Source organism: Diprion similis, chromosome 12 (genome assembly GCF_021155765.1).
Source record: "Diprion similis isolate iyDipSimi1 chromosome 12, iyDipSimi1.1, whole genome shotgun sequence".
In the NCBI taxonomy this organism is placed as follows: Eukaryota; Metazoa; Arthropoda; class Insecta; order Hymenoptera; family Diprionidae; genus Diprion; species Diprion similis.
Genome location: NC_060116.1, coordinates 4351187 through 4371221, shown reverse-complemented (window position 1 = coordinate 4371221; position 20035 = coordinate 4351187). Strand labels below are relative to the sequence as shown.

The following is a 20035-nucleotide window of genomic DNA, read 5'->3' as shown; positions in this document are numbered from 1 at the left end:
ATTTCCTGTAATTCGCAAAATGATCATTTTATTTCTAAGGTTGATACCAGCAGCACACATATTCTTGTTTATGTACAAATAGTCTGATTGATGTCAGCAATACAAAGAAATTGCACCTTTTTTTTTGGAAATACAGTTAACCAACTTCAAAAACCCTAAACTCGAAATAATTTAGTTTGAAACAAATTAGAAGTAATGGTTTGGGCATTAAGGAACCAGTCTTGCAGTCTCATTGCAACTTTCAAAACAGCAAGTAGTGGTTTTTTTTTACGCTTCTTTTCTAAAGTAAAGTGCAAAATTTGAATCGACATAATCTGGTTTCATTGACCATAATAATGTTTGCAAAGCTGCTCTCAACTTGGTAATTTTCTTCAAACAAAAGTGTTACTACTATAAAAACAATTAAATATACAACTCTTTATGCATTTAGCCCATGAATCTATTATGCCAGATTTTTTTTTGCAACAATTTATGAAAGTAACAATTTTATCCGATTTTATTCTTAGGGAATTAGTTTATTTTGAAGTGAATCGTTTCAATGGGGAGATTTTATACGATATGTACACAGTTTAATTTTCCACCTATGAATTCATAGGAATTATTAAACTTTCAAATACTCACCAAGTCAAAACTGTAGGTACCACAATACTTTTTAAATAAGTTTAATTTACGTACAAATATTAAAATCATCGATTTGATTGTTAATTGTTCAAATTATTGAACTCTGGACAACCGTTCAGCCGACCTAACTGTTGAACAGAATTGGTATAAGTGTAGGTGATGACAGTTAGAAACGTACATACCCGAGTGCATATACCTATTTATAATCTGGGATCGTAAATTAGTTATGTAATTTACACCATTCTTGTTTCGGCAATTACCTTCGACATCATTTGCTATTATTTTCTACTATACTTACTAATAACGTAAAGACAATAAATAAAAATCAAGCCTAATCTTGACGGGGCGTGACATATGGATTTCGCATTGCTGGTAACGATTGTTGCTGTTGTTGCTGCTGTTGCTGTGGCTGCTGTTGTGGTTGTTGATTCGCAGTGGTAGTTTGTACAGAGGGGGCAATAACACGCGCATAAACTGCTCCGGTCTTTAAACCAGCAGGTGCTGGTATGACCTTCAATCCATGTAGTGTTTTGATGTTCAGCAGTTGGCTAGGTAAAATAATAGGTTGTTGCTGTTGTTGTTGTTTGCTTAACACTACCCCGGTTGTTCCACCTGCAACACTGACACCTTTACTACTACTGGCCAACATTATTGGTTTCCCCGCAAGTTGAGCAGCCACCATTCGTACTGTTTGAGGTTGCTGCTGCTGTTGCTGCTGTGAACTGACGGTCACTTTTGATTGGGCTGCTGTTGCAGCCTGCGACACAACCTAAGAATAATTACATCTGTCATGTAGGTTGAATTTTTTCATATAGAAATTTAATTCTAAAGTGAAATCAGATATGGTGATGGACCTCTTAGAAACTACAATATGTTTGACTTCTCCTAACAATCGAATGGTATCCGATTTACAGTAGTACTAACCTGATACTGTGCTTGTATCACTTGTTTTCCTTGTTTGTTGACTTGACTCAAAGGGCTTGTATGAGTTGTCGCTGTGGCGAGCTTTAATCCTTTTTGAGCTAGTAAGCTTTCGACAGAGATTAATTGACCGCCACCTGCGCTAGTTAGAACCTTGGCCAATATCTTTTGCTGTTGTTGTTGCTGATGTGGAGACTGTTGTATTTGCACAGCAATTGGTTTACCACCAATTTGGGCAATTATTCGCTGCATACCAGAAGACTGTTGTTGTTGCTGTTGACTATTAACAAGCCGCTGCTGAAGTTGTTGCTGTTGCTGAAATCATGTAATAATCACAAAAATAAACACCAAGTAATTTATTGAGCAGAATTTCATCCTGACAGTTACATCTGTGTCATTGATCTGACACTTTGCAGTTTACTAAAAACTATGACAACAATTTCTTCTTTCGTACGTTCATCTAATATCAGCGATTATTTACCTTCAATTGTTGCTGTTGCAACTGCTGTTGAGTAGTTGTTGGAGATGCTGATTGTTTAATAAATATTGTCTGTCCCTGTAACCCGTGGCTGGTCAGGAGTGATTTGATTTGACCAGAACTAACCAGTTTTATCTGTGAAGCAAGTAACGTTTTTCCTGGTAAAACGTGTTGCTGTTGTTGCTGTTGCTGCTGTTGTTGTTGCTGCAGCTGTTGGAGTTGTTGCTGCTGTGGTTGTGCTACTTGTTGCTGCTGTTGTACAATTGGTTGTTGCTGTTGTGTTTGTTGCTGTTGCAGTTGCAATTGCTGCTGCTGTTTAACAGCTTGTAAAATACTTTTTCCTGTTTGATTCGAAATGGATGTCTGTTGCTGCAACTGTTGAGTGATTTTTGTACCCGATAATATGGTTGTTATATTCGGACTTGTTGTGGTGTTCGTATTGGTCAATGCAGGTGAATTAGTAGAGGTTTGAGAGTGAAGTACGGAATGCCCAGAAAGACGAATTGTTTGCAGGCCAGCGGAGGTAGATACTTGAATTTGGTGATGTGGGAAGTGTTGATTTGACTGCAGTAAACTCTGAGAAGCATTTGTTGTATGACTTTTAGGCACAGTAATCGGCTTCCCTGTAACAACTTTTTTGATCTGTTGTACATTAACTTGCGGCTTTACTTCGACAGTAACTAATTTCTCTCTTTCTATTGGAGAGTCTGAGGTATTTGCGGTTGAAGATACAACGACCGGCGCAGCAGTTGTACTCAATGAAGTAGGTACAGCGGTAGCAATTACAGGTACAGGCTGATCACTTGATTCAATTATCAATTCCTCAGCCTTACGATTCTCTTTTCTGTAAGGTTAATATGAAATTAGAAAATCCTGAAAACAGGTGAAATCGTAACGGTAAAAAAAAAAGTTACCGCGGTTATTTTCACAATTCATAACAAGACGTTACTGTAGATGGGATTCAAAATGTTTTCCAATATTTACCTGGCAATACCGGGCTGTGGGACTAATGTCTTTTTTTCTCTTTTCGGAGTTGTTTCTTTAGTTGTAGACAGTTCCTTATTTCCGTTGACAGGTTTAGTGATTGGATTGGCGGACTTATTACGAGATGCCCCTCCAATATTTTTTTTATTCTTTGCCACACCTTGCAATTGTTGATGGTACATTTCTGTTTGCAGAGATTAAAATTTGACTATTATCGAGGAGCTTTTCCACGTAAGTATCAGCTATTAATGCGGTGCGAAAAAGGAATATATCCTCTGTCATAATTATAATTTCAAGTCATAAATCGAAACTTGAAAAAAGTTTACAATATGGTAAAAGAATTTATCTATGGCAGAAATTTGCAACAAATAAAGCATAGGTACAAACCAAATTCAGATTCAGATCTTGCTCGGTGTAGGTAAAGCCACTCCTTACGCCTGGGGTAATATCTAACACAGGGATCTGCCTCATAATGAAGCCGATCTAGAGCTCCTGACACGACGGAATGTAAATAACCCTCTTTGTCGTGGCTGCCATCACCATTATCACCCTGATCTCTAATATATTGCGAATCTTTAAGCAGCTGGCAGATGTCAGCGCGAGTTCCTTCACCATTGGGTAGTCTAGCTGTGGCATCTCTGACTAGTGCAAGGATCGTCACAAAATTTGGTCTATCTGCTACCAGTAGTGAGTGCCCCCGAGGTTTGTTCAGTCCGGAAGCTTAAATGGTACATGTTTGGATTACATTCTTGTAAAGCGAAAGCTAATTGTAAGAATAAAATTCAAAAGTCAATTTCGATTATCTGTCCACTCATCATAGCTCGTACCGACATTATGTTGATAAATTCCTTTCACTGGACCAACAACAGACGCATAACCATGCATCCTATATGTGAATGCCTTGTGTGGAGTTGCATATCGCAATTGTTCTTGTCTTCTGAACTCTTCCCGTTCCTCAACCGTAGAAGCACGGACCTTCCACTCTGTTGGCCATAGAGCTCTTGGTGGCTCCCACTCACCCATTGTGCCCATTAACCCATCCCCACCTGCTGTAATTTCTGCAGCAGGACTTCCACCCCTGCAGGTATTACTACTGCTATTAGCAGACTGCTGTTGCTGCTGTTGTTGTTGTTTAGCGGCGATGTTAGCGCTGTTCACAGAATGCACTGGAGGTCCTAAAGAGTCTCTGAAAAAACGTTGATCAATGTAAATATTATTTAGTTGTGTAAAACGATCTTTCAAATTAATTTTCGGTAAAAGTGATATCTTACATTCACCTTTCTATGAACATGATATACGCAATGGATCAAATAAATTTATTATGTTCTTATTTTGAATAACTAATGTTTACCGATGAGTTAGAAAACGGCCACAGTAGGTTGCAAGACGAGAGTCTGAATCTCTACCAGCTCCTATCCACGCATATACGCCTCTTCCCTTGTTTTCTAAATATGGGACCAGTTCTTGTTCCGTTGGATGATCTGTCTCCTGTGAAGAGTAGACTAACTCTCCAGCAAGAAATCCAAGAGCAAGAGGTACGAGAGCAGGCCAAGAAGGTGCTAATGAATACCTGTATGAAAACTCAATTGATAAGAACTGTATGATATGAAAGATGAAAGTTTTAAGTCTAGAGTTTGTTAATTACTGAAACATAATATAGCGCTCTCTGATAGAAATAAAATTTGATATGAAATTTTCAAAGTCATTTAATGTACTTATTACTGACCAGTCGTTGAGCGGAGAAATCGGGTTACCCTGCCATTGCGTAATTGCATCTCTCATCTCTGCAGTACTCATTCGATATTCTCCCTTTGAAACAAACGCATCTCTCAGGAGAGAAAAGAAGCATGAGTGAGTTTCTTGCATCAGATCACCCTCCCTTCCTTCTCCTTCTTGAGTTACGTCACTACCACACCTAGCAAATTAATCAATTAATCCCTTACTACCTGATGTAAATAAGCAATATTCAATACTGCGATTTTATACTGACTTCACATCATCCAGAAGATCAATGCCATTATCTAACTGAATCGGTATTTGCATCATGTCTATGCTCTCCAAATCTAACGTTTTTTTGTCATCCTCTTCATCATCTTCAGTTTCTCTCTATTGCATAAAAAAATATGTTGACAAAGTTCAAAAGTATCTGAAATCCAAAAGAGTATAGGGTTTTTTTTTTGATACCTCATCACTAGCTTTATTATTGACCTCAGTTTTGATCTCTGAATCATATTCAAAATCTTCTATCTCCGTCTTGACAACAGGGGTCGATGGTAATATTCCTCCACTTGAATTTGATAATCCCGAACACCTGAAAGGGAATCAGATGATGAAATGTAACTCTTTGTGATATCCTTTGAAATATGAGAGAAAATTGTTTTTTGATGGTTCGACAAAGAAATATAACTTAATATTTGCCAGTATCAAAGTAAAGATTCATTAAAAGTACAGTGAAATATTGAATAACGGTTTCAAATACGATGTGGCTAGCATTTTACATTGTAACCAAACATTAGTTTACTTGTTTTATCTGGTTACTTACGAGTTAGAGAACATTTTCTTTTTCCCTGATAATTGTGGTTCGTATGTATCTACAGGCTCCATCTTAACTGTACTCAAAGGACCACTTGAGTCGACTGCAGAAATAATTTGTCGATGGTCATTATCGATTGTATGAGAATAATCACTGTTGTCACTTTCAGGTTTTACAGGACTGACGTGAACAGATTTTGAGGCCAAAGGGGGACCAGAAGGCGTTTGTTCAAGTTTTATACGTTTTTTAACAACCACAGGACGAACAGCACTGTTCAATGATAGTTTATGTTTCTGCCCAATTTGAGCACGTCGCGACAATTCGGCCAAGGAAATCCCCTGAGTATTCAATTCTGGATGATTCTGAAATGCGCATATATATATATAAATAAAATGTACGTTCCCTTGTTCTAGGGCATTCAATGATCATTATTAAAAAGAATAATAACAAGATTATAAGGAAACTTCATTGTTGGAACGCACATCTCGTCTAGTGCGCCGTTTTTTGTGAGCAGCTAACATGGCCCGATATGCATCATCTGATTGTTCGTAGCCAAGTAGGGACAAGCCCTGACTCTCCAAAGGGAGCCCAAACTTTGATTGGTGAAAAGTAGATGACACAGGCCGTACAGTGTCCTCATCAGGATTCAGTTGAAGTGTCTTAATAGGTGCTGCTTGAAAAGCCATAGTTAAACGTTTTTTCTTTTTCTTAGCATGCAGCTGTTGTGAATAGCGCTCTTCATCCTCGGAAGAGCTTTCAACAATAGCTCGCATATTCACTCCAAGTTCTGCTCTAAGAGCACTTAATTCTTCCAAGTAACGCTGTCTGGTACGTTCCTCAACTGAAAGATAAGTCATCATTTTAATTTACATTGCAGAACATAGAATAATAATATTTAATATCATCAATGAACGAAAAATTTGTTATTCATACACTTCAACTTTTCAAACTGTTATCAAATCTAAGCAAACATTCTTTACCCATAGCAGGTCTAGGCTTATTCCAGTGAAATTTAGATATCCGGTTAGTTGGCTGACTGAAGCCCTGCTTATAAGCACTGGCCAATAAAGATTCTCTGGATTTAAGCAATTGCCCAGCCAGCTCATACGAACGTTTTCTTTCCTCGTAAAGCAATCTCCTTTGTTGTGCTTTTCGCACTAATTTACACATTCTTCTAATATCGGGGCGGTAATGCCCTGCAGATACATGATTGTGGAATGCATCCAAAGCTGCAACGCCGTATCTGAAGTAAACAAAATATTAGGATTTACAATAAAACTCAGCGTTTTTTTTCCAATTCAAATGTCTACAATACAATGAACTTTTACGTTACCTTGAATTTTCTCTGTTAAAAAGCATACGCAAGGTTTTTTCACGTTCGAGCTCCTGATCGCAATCTTCAGGAAACGTTGGTAGAAACCGGGATAAACATTCCTTGTCGCTTTCACTCAAACTTTCATTCCAAATTCTCGAATAGTCGAATAATTCTTGGAAAATGGTCAGATGCTCGCAGAGTCCTTGTGGCAATTTTACCCTCCTCCCCATAGCGACACATGTCTCCCATCGCTACATAATTTACACGGAATGTTATTTTCATTACAGTAACACTTCATAATATTTATAACAAATATATTCAGGCATAAGATATCCTTTATACAAGTTGGCTAAAACTAAGTTAGTCAGGTGTTTCAAATTTGTGGAATGAGGTAAAAAGCTTCGGCTTACTACGGCGTCTTCGGAGTTTTCATTGTCGTCAGCTGAGGCCTGACTATCCGAGGCACTGCTGCATTGTTCATCTCCGCTGTCATCTCTGGTGTCAACTGTGCTGCTGCTGCTACTACTACTGCTGCTATTCGACCGTGTGGAATCCTCTTCCTCCTCTTCTTCCTCCTCCACAGATTCACCACCAGAGCATTCATCGATATCCATTACCACTGGAGTATCAAACGAAATGATAAGAGTTGTAGGCTAACTTGATGCCTGAATTTATCACGAGTTATTATTGTCAACCGAGTTCACTGTACAGCACTAAACTTGACACAGATATAATTTCTAGTCAAGATCCTCATAACTAGATACTGTGGACTTGACGGCAAGTCGTCACGAAATTATCAAACTTATTGTCATGGCGCAGATCGAGAACTCCGGCTAGAGGTAACAGCTCTCGATTTGAGCTACGACTTTCAGTGACGAGGGAAAAGGTTATCCGTACAACGATTACATAGAGCTTATGGATTTTTCCTACTCTCCATTCTCATTCATGTAATGTTTCATAAACAATGTTTAGAAGGGTAAACATCGATTGGTTGTTCTCATTTTCCCTTCCATATTTATTCTGGTCAGCCATTTTGAGCAGGTAGCGCCACCTCGTGTGGAAATCATGCAGGCAGTATCAGCGTAACACAACTAATCACCAGGGTCTCTCGACTGCATCGGAGCATTCCATTCGAGCGAATTTTATTCAACGGCATTTCAACTTTCCATAATTTTCTAAAATACGAAACTTGACAAACATTACCTTTTTTTTCAAATTCAGTATTTTTAGATCTATTACTATTCCTTCTTTGAATCAAACAATATTCAGCTGTGTAAATTTTACTTGTGACTCTCCTATTCGTTGTACTAAAATATTTAATTGCATGTGGCCACCTCTAAATGATTGAATATATTAGACACATTGTATCAGAATAATTTGTATCATTTGAATGAGTCACATTTGTTTCGAGCGCCAGTAACATACTTTAGTATCTTACAAATACGAGAAATCAATTTTGGACATTTTTTTTATTCAATCTTAAATACAAATTTCAAGTATAGCAAGTAAAGATTTCTTATAATTCTTATTATATTTCTTTATTAAAGATTTACACTATCATTTCCAACTCCCTTGCATAGTCTATTGCCAAAGTAGCCAAATCGGCACTGGGAATTGGTTCCTCAGATTTTTTCTCATTCGGTATTCCAAAATAAAAATAGCTATCATTTCCAAGGTTCCAATTTTTTTTCGTGGCAAATGTTTTGATTTCTCTTTCTGTTGTAAGATTTAACATCCTCAAGGCATCTTTGACAGATATTTTATCGTATGCATTTTCCATACAAGTACCAATCTCGTCCCGAATTGTATTTAATAAAATATCGATGAAAAAGTTGTAGGACACTGCAGGGACATTCCCTTTGGCGAGAAATATTTTGTTGTATGAACCTTCCATCAAATACTGCTCTAAGCTCAGAGGATGTCTGATGTAAACATCTGATTGTATTTGATCCGAAGGAAGTAATTCCAGCTCGGTGTGAAATTCTGCTACTCTGTTTTGAGACAGCAGAAACAGAAGGTTCAATCCCAGAAGCTGATACTTGTACGCAGATTCGGGTAACTCCAACTTGTAATCGAAGTAATAACACTTCAATTGTGCCATGTAACGCTCAAACGATGGTATATCCTCCGTAGCGATACTCCATTGTACTCCAATCTCAAGAATATCACCTTTAATTCAAACCACACAAAGTAATTTGTAGTATTTAATGAGAACAATCTTTAAGGTAGATTTGAAAATTAATAACAAAAATAAAGTAATCTCAACTTTTCTAGTGAACAGTGACTCACGGGCGATTAGAAGTTCCTTTTGCGAAGCGCTGCTATTTGATGTAGGTAAAAACATCAACTGCGTCAAGCCAATCTATGGAAAAAAGTTGAATTATTTGTCAATTCAACATTACGATAGCATGATGAAATGATAATAATCAGCAGTACTTTATGCGCTGAAACATGATATACCATCAGATGTACAAACATTAATTCGGATATTGCTAACAATACATTTGCAAATGTAACTAAAGGAGGATGATTGTTCACTTTGACACATAACGAAATAGGTTAGATCTACGCATCGATGGTACATGGATCACAAATGTAAATGTAAATAACGTAAAAAAATACCTTTTACCTTTAATTTGTTTAAAATTTGACCGCATTGCTGTAAATTACACGGTTTCTTTGTCCATTCGCTCTTTAAAGTTTGATATAGTGACACCACTTCCTTCAGAGCCGCCATCTTTCCACCGTTGAATTCAACCAGTGACTATAAGATATTCAGAGAAACAAGCCATCGAAATTTCGTAGCCTAACTTGAGCCTTTCGGTACAAGTACGAACCTAGCGGTAAATTTTTCGTTCTCAATTGCTCGACGGATATGATACAGGATAAAAAAAAGACAGATAGTTAGTATTATTTCCAGTAGAGTACGCTGAAGTGAGCGATAATAGTGGTGGAAAAAAAAAAAAAAAAAAAAAACAACTCATAAGTGTATATCGCGTGCATTCTCTTATAGGTAGAGATTACTACGCCACCTCGTTAAATTTCGGTCAAGTAATAAAGAGCTTAATTATACATAGTCATAAGTGATCAATTAGCATCAAGAAAATAATATTTTATAGATTTATTCGAATTTTTTTTCGTATAATTGGTAACTGATTTCATGTAACTAGTCCTATAACTTACACAACGTATGAAATTTTATACATAACTATTTAACATATGGGCTAATATATAGCTATTTACAGAATATTGGGCCACTTTTTAAAATTTCATTTCCATATTACGTTTTCTTTTGTTCGTATAATTTTACAAAATTTACACTTTATTTTTGTTCGTTTCTTAAATTTGTAAAACATTCAGACAAAACTTGGCGCATCAAAGCCATGCTAACCACAGCCTGGGCACTAACTGGAAGCTTGGAAGTCTACTTTAGATACTGCTCACTTTGGTCATTGTCGAAATTTTCCGATAAATCGATAATGGGAAAAAAACATTGATTCAACAGAACAAAATAATCATCATAATATAACAATGTTGTTTTAAACGTTTCCAAATACGAGCCAAATTCTAATTACCGCCAAGAATTATTCTTTGCAATTCAGCCAAAGAGTTTCTTTGATTTTCTTCCTTTTTTGAAAGCCGATTTAGAATGGTAAGACGAGCAGAAAATATAACTGCATATATTTATATTTTTTCTAGCTGTACTTTTGTATCGAAATATTTAATGCAGGTAAAAACCGAAAGTTTAATAATAATAATAATAATAATAATAATAATAATAATAATAATAATAATAATAACAATAATAGTAATAATAGTAATAATAATATTGATAATCATAATAGTGATAGCAGCAGCAGCAATGAACGTATGTGAAATTTCTTTGATATATGAATATGTATGTTGCAGTTGTACTGTACATTAACATTATATTCATGTCTAAAAACGGCCGCGCATGTTTCCTCTTTTTTGATAATTTGCAACTCTTAAGTACAAAATTTTTCGTATTAAATACATGCGATTCATTGAATCCAAATGTTTTTTTGTTTTATTCGCGAGATAACAGAATACATATCTATTCAGCTCTTAGTACTCGGCCGCATGCCATTTTATCAGATGATATTAGTATAAATAAAAAAAGACAAGCAATTCTAGGTGCACGAGAAAAAATAAAGAGAAAATACCAACCGATAAATTGATTAAAAAAACGATCAATAAATTCAAATATGTAATTCAATACTACACTTTCTAGAACAAACGAAAAAATTTGACATAAATTTCAAATACATTCTGGAAATAATTAATGAGTTAACGTTAAAATTAATGGAACAATACAGACAACAATATTAAACATAATCCTAGGTCTATTAGATGGTATTGTTTAAAATGAATCGAAATATTTAAGAAGCGTTATATTTATTTATGTACAACGTGGTCTTACTGAATTAGCCTTATATTCTTCCCTCATTCGTAAATTTTTTCCCATTCACTCATCAATATTCTAATATACATTTTGTGTGTCAACATGATTTAAAAAAGTATTTTCGATTTTTTTTTTATTTTATTTTATTTTTTTTGTGTGTTTTTGTTTTCGTTTTGTTTTAATATATATAATATATTTATATACAAACAATATGTGTAGGTAAAGTATACACGTGTACAATTGTTTATACCAGAGAAGTCATAGCTTGCAAGGAAACTACCATGCCAATGGACGGGCATGATTTTATTTTAAATAAAATAAATTTACAAAAGAATCAAGTAAACGAAAATTCTAACGCAACCTACAAGTTTGCTTCGTACAAATGGTTTGGTTTCCCCTCTTGCTTTCTTCTCTTTGTGCGCGTTATATGTACGCTTCGCCATGCGTAATATTATATGTAAAACTGATTAATCAGAAGAGAAAAAAAAAAGTCTAACCGAAATATAGAGAGATAACGTATGTATAGTAATATCCGAATTGCCATTGCATGAATATTTCAACTAGTTTTGAGTAAAGAATTGAAAAAAGAACGACCTATCAAAGGAAAATAGGAAAAAAAAAAGCATTTCGATTGCACAGAGAAACTATACTCCTCGTCGGAACAACAACCCTTTTTGTATCAACTTTGTATAATATGTATACAGTTTGAATACAACTGTGATTATAATTATTATACTTATCATTACATGTAGATAAAAATTATATATATATATACACACACACATACATGTACATATATGTATATATATATATATAAAATTTATGTATTGTGTTATTTTTCCTATGTTTCTAAACCTGGTACGAGACTATGAAATGTTTGTATATCGTGGAAGGCTCGGCCGCAGCTTTGATTGTTGTTGCGTTCAAACTTTGACAAGTCGTAATGTTCGTCGAGGGATTGAAGGTCGACGAGCCGCTCTTCGAGGGTTTTCGCGGATTCGGAGAACCTTGAAAATTCTGTGATCCTCTCGCCGTCGCATACGTCATGACCGTCCGTGGTAACATCCATCATAGCAGATTCTGTGGAGAATAATCGGCTGTCCGATGTCCTCAATAGGTTCTCGTTACAGTTCAAAGAACTTTCGGCAATATCGTTTAGGAATAAACTACTGCTGTCAGACAAGCTTAGTCGGCTTTTAGTAGGGTTTAACGAGTCAATGTTAATGTTCAAACGGTTTTCAACAATGTCCATACCGTTATTAATCGAAACATCGTTTATACTATCAACCTGAGGTATCACAACGTCATCGATATGAGATAAGAGTCTAGGCGTCGGTGGCAGGATGTAAAAATCGCTAAAAACATCGTCTTGGAAATCCAAATCGTCGTGGCGTTGTTTCTTCGGACTTGAATTGTGGCTAATGGTCATATCCTGGTCATCGTCGCCCAACCGTTTCCTTTGCAACACATCATTCTCTATATTATCTATATTCATATTTCCATGCAGGCTATTTTCCTTCGATGAATCATCCAAGTAAGTAACAGACAACCCGTAGCTCCTCGATTTCTCATCACGATTTTCCCTCTGCAATCTTCTGACCGCATTATTGATCAATACAGATCGACAAAGACTCGCTTCCGGATCTTCTATACGTCGCAGTTTACCAGCTGATATCTTCAACAAACGACGACGTTCCTCGCGAGCTCGATATTTCGCCGAAATCATTGTAGGACGACTTCGCCGTATAACCAAATCTTCTTCAAGTCTCATCTTAACGTCTGTAACAAAAATAACAACAACACCTCGTTAGTCATGAATTTATTACATAAACGTATTATATCTATAGGTGAATCGAAATCTTATCTGCAACAACAATCGCGATACCTTTTATACGATATTGTCGCAAGTACGCGAGTAACTTTCTACACATAAAATAATGTAGCGGCAAAAGTGCGACGTCCTCTAAGCATTTTATTGTTAGCCACACTCAGGAATGATTCTCTTTTTTTACTTTTACGTTCAACGAGATTCGGTTCATTTGGCTCGTGGAGAAGAAGGATGTGACGTCAGGAGAAGTCGGAAGTGACTTCCCCACACGCATGCGGTATGCCCAAAAGTGTCTGACCCTCGTTCGTCGAAAATAGATCTCACGCGTATACTACGTACATGCATGCGCTTAGAGAGAGGTGGAGGGAGGGGGGAGGGGGGGGGGGGGGGTAGGTACAGTTTGACGAAGGCTTTTGAAAAAAGGCTCGTTTCCTCAAAAATTACGAGATTTATACACTAGTTGCATATGGTCTCTAGAGACGTGTATCGTCAGGTTATATTTGAAAAAAAGAAAATACGAGTTTAAAACTAAATTCCGACGATTATATTGGTGACTCTAATCTCAAAAACGTTGTATAAATTTAATTTACTATATATATAACGCATAGGAATATCTTATACACACAATGTCTTAATATTTCGTGTAAAAGATTTTTTTTTCTTATTCTCTCTCTATACTTCTTCATCAGCTTACACGAAAATTTATTTGTACAAAGTCTTTAATGATTATGGAATATCCGCAATAACTGCATCAACAGCCATCGAAACACTCTACCTACTCTACATAGGTACGTCACATGTATGTACATACATACATACATTGCCTGTAATAGATTCGAATTAATTTTTCCATACACGTATAAACAATACCTTAGATATACACGACAAGTTCATAATACACAGGTTCTAAATAAATCGTAATACAGAGACGAGTTACAATCGATTCAACAACGAAGCCAAACCATATCCTCGTCTCTATACTATATAGCCCCGAGGATTCAATCGATTTGTGTTCAGACTGTTAGGTATACACACGGTACTCGTACAATATGCGCTGGTATGGCGCTGTCACCGGGCCACCGTTATACATACAGATCTACTGCACGTATACACCACCTTCTCTACGCATCCACACGTTCTCACACACACACACACACACACAGAGGTACAGCAGTTATCTGACAACAACAGGGCATATACCGCGCGCGCACACAAGCAAGCTTATAAAATCATCAAATCAAAACCCCCTTAGCGCTAGTGTAAATCACCCGAAAACACTGCTTTTCTCCATCACCGAAGTAGAGAAAATCCTGACCTACGTCGCGGCCTGAGGCGCGCTCGGAGAAGGGGGGAGTGAGGGGCATTTCATGGATCGGTAAAAATGCAACCCGTTGCACATTTTGTTAATATTTTACATACATACTGCGGGCGTTCGTGCACAGGACAGATAAGGATTACCGCATGCAAAGTTAAAATTATATATACTATTATACAAGAGCTGATATTCACACTCTTGACACAAAAATACTTCTATATTTACAATTCTTTACATAGTCCACGTATATAGGTGTATGTAGGTGTGTATGTGTGTCTATTCGTGTTAGATGTATGCAAACAAGTTTCATGCACGCGCTTCCCGTGAACGATGCGATACTAAGGCTGGCTATTAAAACTAGAGATCGGACAGTGGTTGAGTTAACTTTCTCTGGGAGCGAAAAATGCTGAGACACGTTACCTAACCGCTGCGAAGTTAGCGGTATATTGTATACTACAGCAAATACATAGCTTCAGGTGGGTAAGTGACGTTCACTTGTTCAAAGTGCATAATAACATATACATATATGTATTATAAAGACATATTATAATGTACAATTTACATGATACGACAAAGTTCGATTTTCCAGAGCAAAAGTCTGTCTTACTGCAGATAACAATTTTTTAATTCGTCACCGCTAACCATTTCGCAACTTTAAATGCGACGACATATGTATGTGTATCAACAGAAATCGTCGGATCGACGTAAAATGAGAGAAACAAAAAAAAAAATTAATAAAAAAAAAAAAAAGGGAAAAGAAATAAATACAATGACAATATTGTATCTATGAAAACAATGCTGTGTACGAGTTTACAGGGCTAGAAGTGCCTAACAGGCGTCGTCGTCGTCGTCGTCGTTATTGTTGCGCAAATCAAAATGGAAAGTAACTACAACTCGTAGGATCCTCGCTGGTCACGAGCGCCTCGAGAAAGACCTTGGATGGAATGTACAGGGCAAAAAGAATTACCGAATAGTTTACAGTTAAATATTCGGCGTATATATACATATAATACAATAGGCACAATATAAATCGTGAAAACATCTTGCTAACTGCACGTATGCATATGTGCGTGCGCGCGTGTGTGTGTCTGTGTGGGGTTGTACATGTTACATACCTATATGCATAGGTATAATTCATCAGTTGCGTGCACATATCACATGCAGTAGGATGGAAAATGTCACCTGCACCTACGACGTAATATTGTGATCTTATTAGATTATAAATAACCACAAACATCCTTCAAGGCTATACACGACTGTGGTTTCGTATTATACATATAGATATTATATTGAAAACAAATGATTCTGTATAGGTACTTGTCTCAATCTGTATACGTATACGTTGGATATAAACGTTGCAAACTTGTATTGTAAAAGTGATCGACGACGACGCGCGACAACAACGTAACGATCGATCGTAGCCAAAAAACGAAAGTCGACGCGTTTAATACAACTATAACGTTATATTATTGTTTTATTACATATTACTATCGCTACTATAAGTATGCATCGAAGATATAGGTATTACAGGTAGGTACATGTATAATAGTTTTTTCATTCGATTATATTATACATTCGAATTTTATACCAGTATTAACACGTGTGTATGTATAATACTCAAGACTTGTTATACTTACATACGATACATGTATAGTGTATTCAACATAACTACGTGAACAAGTTAAACGCGATTCCACTAAACAAGCCAACACTCAAGGACAAGTTTCTCAATATTTAATTCCGTACGTGCATTACACACGTATTAATACGCGAGCGAACTGTGATAATATGGGGTATACTATGGTTGGTGGTGTGAGCGTGACCGTGTAAATACATATATATATATATATATATATAACGGAGCGTTACGGATAGAAAACAAACCAGCGAAACGAGAAAAAAAACCCATAATAATAATAATAAATAAAAGAGAAAAAAAACGTCTAGTACAACGGAGAAGATAGACTGACTAACGGAAATAGTACTAGTACAGTATACCTGCAAGTATAGCATGTAGCAAAGCATTATAGCGTTATACTGTAGGTTCGAGTACCTACAAAGAACTCCAGCTAGGCAGCTAGCCCACCATGCCTGCCTCCACCATCGTCTAGCTTAGGACACTTGCTCTCCTCCGTCCAACCAACAAAATACATAGAGTGTACAATACGTGGTAAACAGCACCGCGAAGAACGCAGAGATCCATTTATACAGATGAAAGTCATGCGTTGAAAGCAGATTGGAAAAGAATTGTTGTATTTTATTTATGGATGACGATGGAACTTGGAACCAGTTCGTAATTCGGCTTGAATTTATTCATTATAAGAGAGAGACTATAATGATGAAAACTTGTGTAGTAGAAAAAAAGTGACTGTGCTAAATCCCGTTCCCTTAAACTGAAATGTCAGTTCTCAAAAGCAGACAAAAATCACATATCGTTCAATATTGATCAAATTTATTATAACTATGTATAATAGTGTGTTTTAGAGAAAAATAATTTGCGATTTTTACCCTAAAAACTTTTGTTTACGTTAAAAAGGAAGATTCTGGCAAAAGATAAGCGTACTACGTTAAGTGGAATATCACGTTAAGTTGATTTTTCACTATCATACAATTTTCGAAATTTATGAAGAATAGTGAATAAATAATATTCAATCATAATATCAATTTACGTCATCAAGAAGACCGAAACTTGTAATATCAATTCTTCAGTTGATGTTTTAGAAGTGTATCTGACGATCTTTTCATTATAACCTCAATCACATAAAATAGTTATAATTTAATATGCACATTTAATTCAGGAAAATAAAATTGCCGCTTGATATATTATCACGTTACGGATCGTCATCTTTGGATTATGAATATATTCTGGAATTTTTCTGTTTCATTATGTTCTACTTCTTCTCCACCATTTTACTGGGTATTACACAGCAGCTACAAGGAACTGCTCGAGGCAAGGACATTAGCAAGGTCGTATCTCCTTGGCGCGATATTGCAAATAGGTATAGAAAGAAGCGCAGCAGTAGCGATGATTGTGTAGTATATAGTCGGAACGAGGTGTTGCGATTTCGCGTGCGCACGCGCATGTGTGCTTGTGTGTAAGAGAAAGGAAGGGGGGGTTACATCTTTTCTTTCTTTCCTATCTTTCTCCGTAGCTCTTTCTTTCATACCAACACACATACACACATGAACGTGTAATGCATGTAACTAAGGCACGTTCACAGCTGACGGTCACTCTGTAGAAGTGAAGCGCGGCGCGCGGCAAAAGGAATTTACAAAATTAGAAATTGAACTCATACGTTCGTACAATGAACGGTAGCAGCAGTACCACCACCACCACCACCACCATCACCATCACCACTTGACAGCACGAGCACTTGATTCCTCGTCACGTTATACCTGCACGTTATACGCATACAAGACGTGTGTGTATATAATGCACGCTTACACGGCAGTAAGACTTGTTTCCATTTGGGACGCAGTACCGTTTCCGCGGCGCGCGACCCGTTATGACTTTTGTACACACCGTGCTTTATATCAACTATTATATACACATACATATGATGTATTATATATGCATTAAATGATACGATTCTTATATATTTTAATTATCTTATATATATATATATATATATATATATATATATATATATATATATGTATAATATGATAAAACGAGCGATCACTTTTCGCTGTATAATTCATCCCCGCGAAACCAAAATCTCTCGACAAATAAATGTATTATACGTATACTAAAGTACATACCTTAACTTTGTATAAAAAATTACTAGACTAGTCTTGACTTTGTTATACGTACGATATGTATATATGTTACATATAAATAGATTAACATAGGTATTATACACATAGTATCACGCAGCTCGACGCGTCAGATGATTTTCTTTCCTTAAGGGTGCCTCGATTACAAATTGCGTCTTCGATCTATAGTATTGATCACAACATGAAGCCCCGCCGCCGCTCGGCACCCTAGAGTTACACATTACCCACCCGCAGCAGATATTCTAGTCAGGTAACGATTTGTCTTTTCGCGTGGCGGTGGATGGACGGGGTGAGAAGGGAAGAAGGGAAGGGAGGAGTGGAAAAGGTACCGATGACGGGAGGAAAATTAAAGCAAAGTACAGTTTCAAAATTATATTAGAAACTGTGTACCTACGTACGTGTGTAAATATATTTTCTAAATTTTCTTCATTTTCTCGATTTAGAGAGCGGCGGTATAGAGACTAGACTGCGCGAGTGTATAGAGTTGCAGATCCGCCGTTGTTAAATAGGCCGTGACGATTCCGACGACTTTCTCCCGAGCCGCAATAAGCGAAGACTTCATATTTTTTTCCCCCCTTCCTATCTCTTCTTTTTATCTTTCACGTTTAGAACGACGCTCAGAGAGCCGTTCGTAACGACGCGCGAATGCAACGAATTTAAAGCGGCGATGCTGTTTTTTTTTCTTTATCTTTTACGAATCATTCCATGCGGCTAATAAGGTCGTATGTTTAATTTTAAATTCGTTACAATCTATACACATATAATGCAATACGGTTCAACACTCTACAACAACGATATACCATACAGCGATAAAAAAGAATGACACTCAACGAGATAAATATTATTATACCGAACTGATAAATTTTGCAAATTACTCAACCGCTCCCGCAGTTTTCTCTATTATACACAATATATATACAGTGACATCGATGAAATTAATCCGTGAATAATCATCAGATAAAAAAACATCGCGCCATTTATGACAAAAAGTAGGTACGTCACATAAGTTGCACAGCCTAAGACGTACCTATACTACCGCGTTTTCAGCATCGTATAAATATTTCCTCAATACAGACTGACAATGAAACAAGATTACATAACAATTCGCAGTAAAAGGTTCAAATAGAAGTACAACATTCGTATATTGTACAACGTTAGTTACATGATAACGAAATTACAAAGAGAAAAATTTTAATTGCGATATATCACATTTGTCGAATCTGAGACATTTTTCAATTTCTAATATATACACATTCACTATTTTGAATTCACGATTATGGAATTAGAATGTCATCCTTACATTATACTAATATTATATCATGTGTAACTGTGTATATACATATATATATATACACATACACACACATACTGTGTAGACGCTGCGTGATATAAGCTCACAAGACTCGCATCAATACATGGCAATCATGCTAAAAGCAGATGTTAACCCCACCACCACCACCACCACCACCACCACCAGCACTCGGCTCGTAGCCGCCTTTCGGCAGCAGAGCTTCGATCACACACCGGCTCGGAAAGGTAGCGGCAAGCCGTGACGTCACACGCCGACGTCGCGACGTTTCAGCTGTCGCGCGACCAAAACGTCGTCGTCGTCGTCGTCGTCCACTTGTAGTGGCTTTTTTGCCTTGCATTATGCATGTGCGCCGTTTCTCTGTGTGTCACCCCTCCTCACCCCCCTCCGTTATTTCCTCAACGCGACACACGGAACGACGTCAGTAAGCCAAAGCCCTCGCGTACTCGCGGTTCGAATTTCGCAGAAAACAATGACGACAGATAAAGAAGGAGGATGGGAGAAGAGCTACTATCAAGATCAATCAGGCAT

The 20035-nt window shown here is 36.9% G+C and overlaps 3 protein-coding genes across 6 annotated transcripts in view; all 3 read right to left on the bottom strand.

Annotated features, from left to right (window-relative positions):
* Window positions 1-131: 131 nt before the first annotated feature.
* Window positions 132-7859, bottom strand: LOC124413183 (nuclear factor related to kappa-B-binding protein-like). 3 transcript variants are annotated; one of them, XM_046893588.1, is made up of 16 exons: window positions 7263-7856; window positions 6871-7103; window positions 6518-6780; window positions 6020-6378; window positions 5547-5899; window positions 5189-5315; window positions 4995-5110; window positions 4731-4919; window positions 4356-4574; window positions 3832-4190; window positions 3392-3724; window positions 3005-3188; window positions 2312-2864; window positions 2024-2227; window positions 1546-1857; window positions 132-1390 (listed from the first exon to the last, which is right to left on the bottom strand). In XM_046893588.1, exons 1-16 carry the CDS (start codon window positions 7464-7466, stop codon window positions 953-955), a joined length of 4446 nt encoding a protein of 1481 aa, XP_046749544.1. In that variant the 5' UTR covers window positions 7467-7856; the 3' UTR covers window positions 132-952. The 3 variants fall into 3 exon arrangements, with proteins under 3 accessions (XP_046749544.1, XP_046749543.1, XP_046749545.1); XM_046893587.1 differs by having other exon boundaries at window positions 2024-2864; XM_046893589.1 differs by lacking the exon at window positions 1546-1857 and having other exon boundaries at window positions 132-1018; window positions 2189-2864; window positions 7263-7859.
* Window positions 7860-8306: 447 nt separating this feature from the next.
* Window positions 8307-9629, bottom strand: LOC124413202 (26S proteasome non-ATPase regulatory subunit 8). Its single transcript, XM_046893635.1, has 3 exons — window positions 9482-9629; window positions 9142-9214; window positions 8307-9021 (listed from the first exon to the last, which is right to left on the bottom strand). The coding sequence occupies exons 1-3, from the start codon at window positions 9587-9589 to the stop codon at window positions 8402-8404; spliced, it is 801 nt and encodes a 266-aa protein (XP_046749591.1). The 5' UTR covers window positions 9590-9629; the 3' UTR covers window positions 8307-8401.
* A 1195-nt stretch (window positions 9630-10824) lies between these two features.
* The window catches only part of LOC124413195, a 48494-nt gene continuing 39283 nt past the window's right edge, over window positions 10825-20035 (bottom strand). The window contains exon 2 of one of the 2 annotated variants that reach the window (XM_046893622.1): window positions 10825-13054. In XM_046893622.1, coding sequence (XP_046749578.1) covers window positions 12117-13054 — 938 coding nt within the window. In that variant the 3' untranslated portion in view covers window positions 10825-12116. The remainder of the gene's footprint in view (window positions 13055-20035) is intronic. The other variant, XM_046893623.1, reaches the window with a different exon arrangement.

Coding starts and splice junctions, on each gene's coding strand:
- LOC124413183 (XM_046893587.1), bottom strand. CDS start 7,466: ATGGATATCGATGAATGCTCTGGTGGTGAATCTGTGGAGGAGGAAGAA. Junction 5,316..5,546: donor AAGAAAATGTTCTCTAACTC/GTAAGTAACCAG, acceptor ATTCCCTTTCAG/GTGTTCGGGATTATCAAATT. Junction 3,189..3,391: donor AAGATCTGAATCTGAATTTG/GTTTGTACCTAT, acceptor CTCTGCAAACAG/AAATGTACCATCAACAATTG.
- LOC124413202 (XM_046893635.1), bottom strand. CDS start 9,589: ATGGCGGCTCTGAAGGAAGTGGTGTCACTATATCAAACTTTAAAGAGC. Junction 9,215..9,481: donor AAATTTTAAACAAATTAAAG/GTAAAAGGTATT, acceptor TTTTTTCCATAG/ATTGGCTTGACGCAGTTGAT. Junction 9,022..9,141: donor AAAGGAACTTCTAATCGCCC/GTGAGTCACTGT, acceptor TTTGAATTAAAG/GTGATATTCTTGAGATTGGA.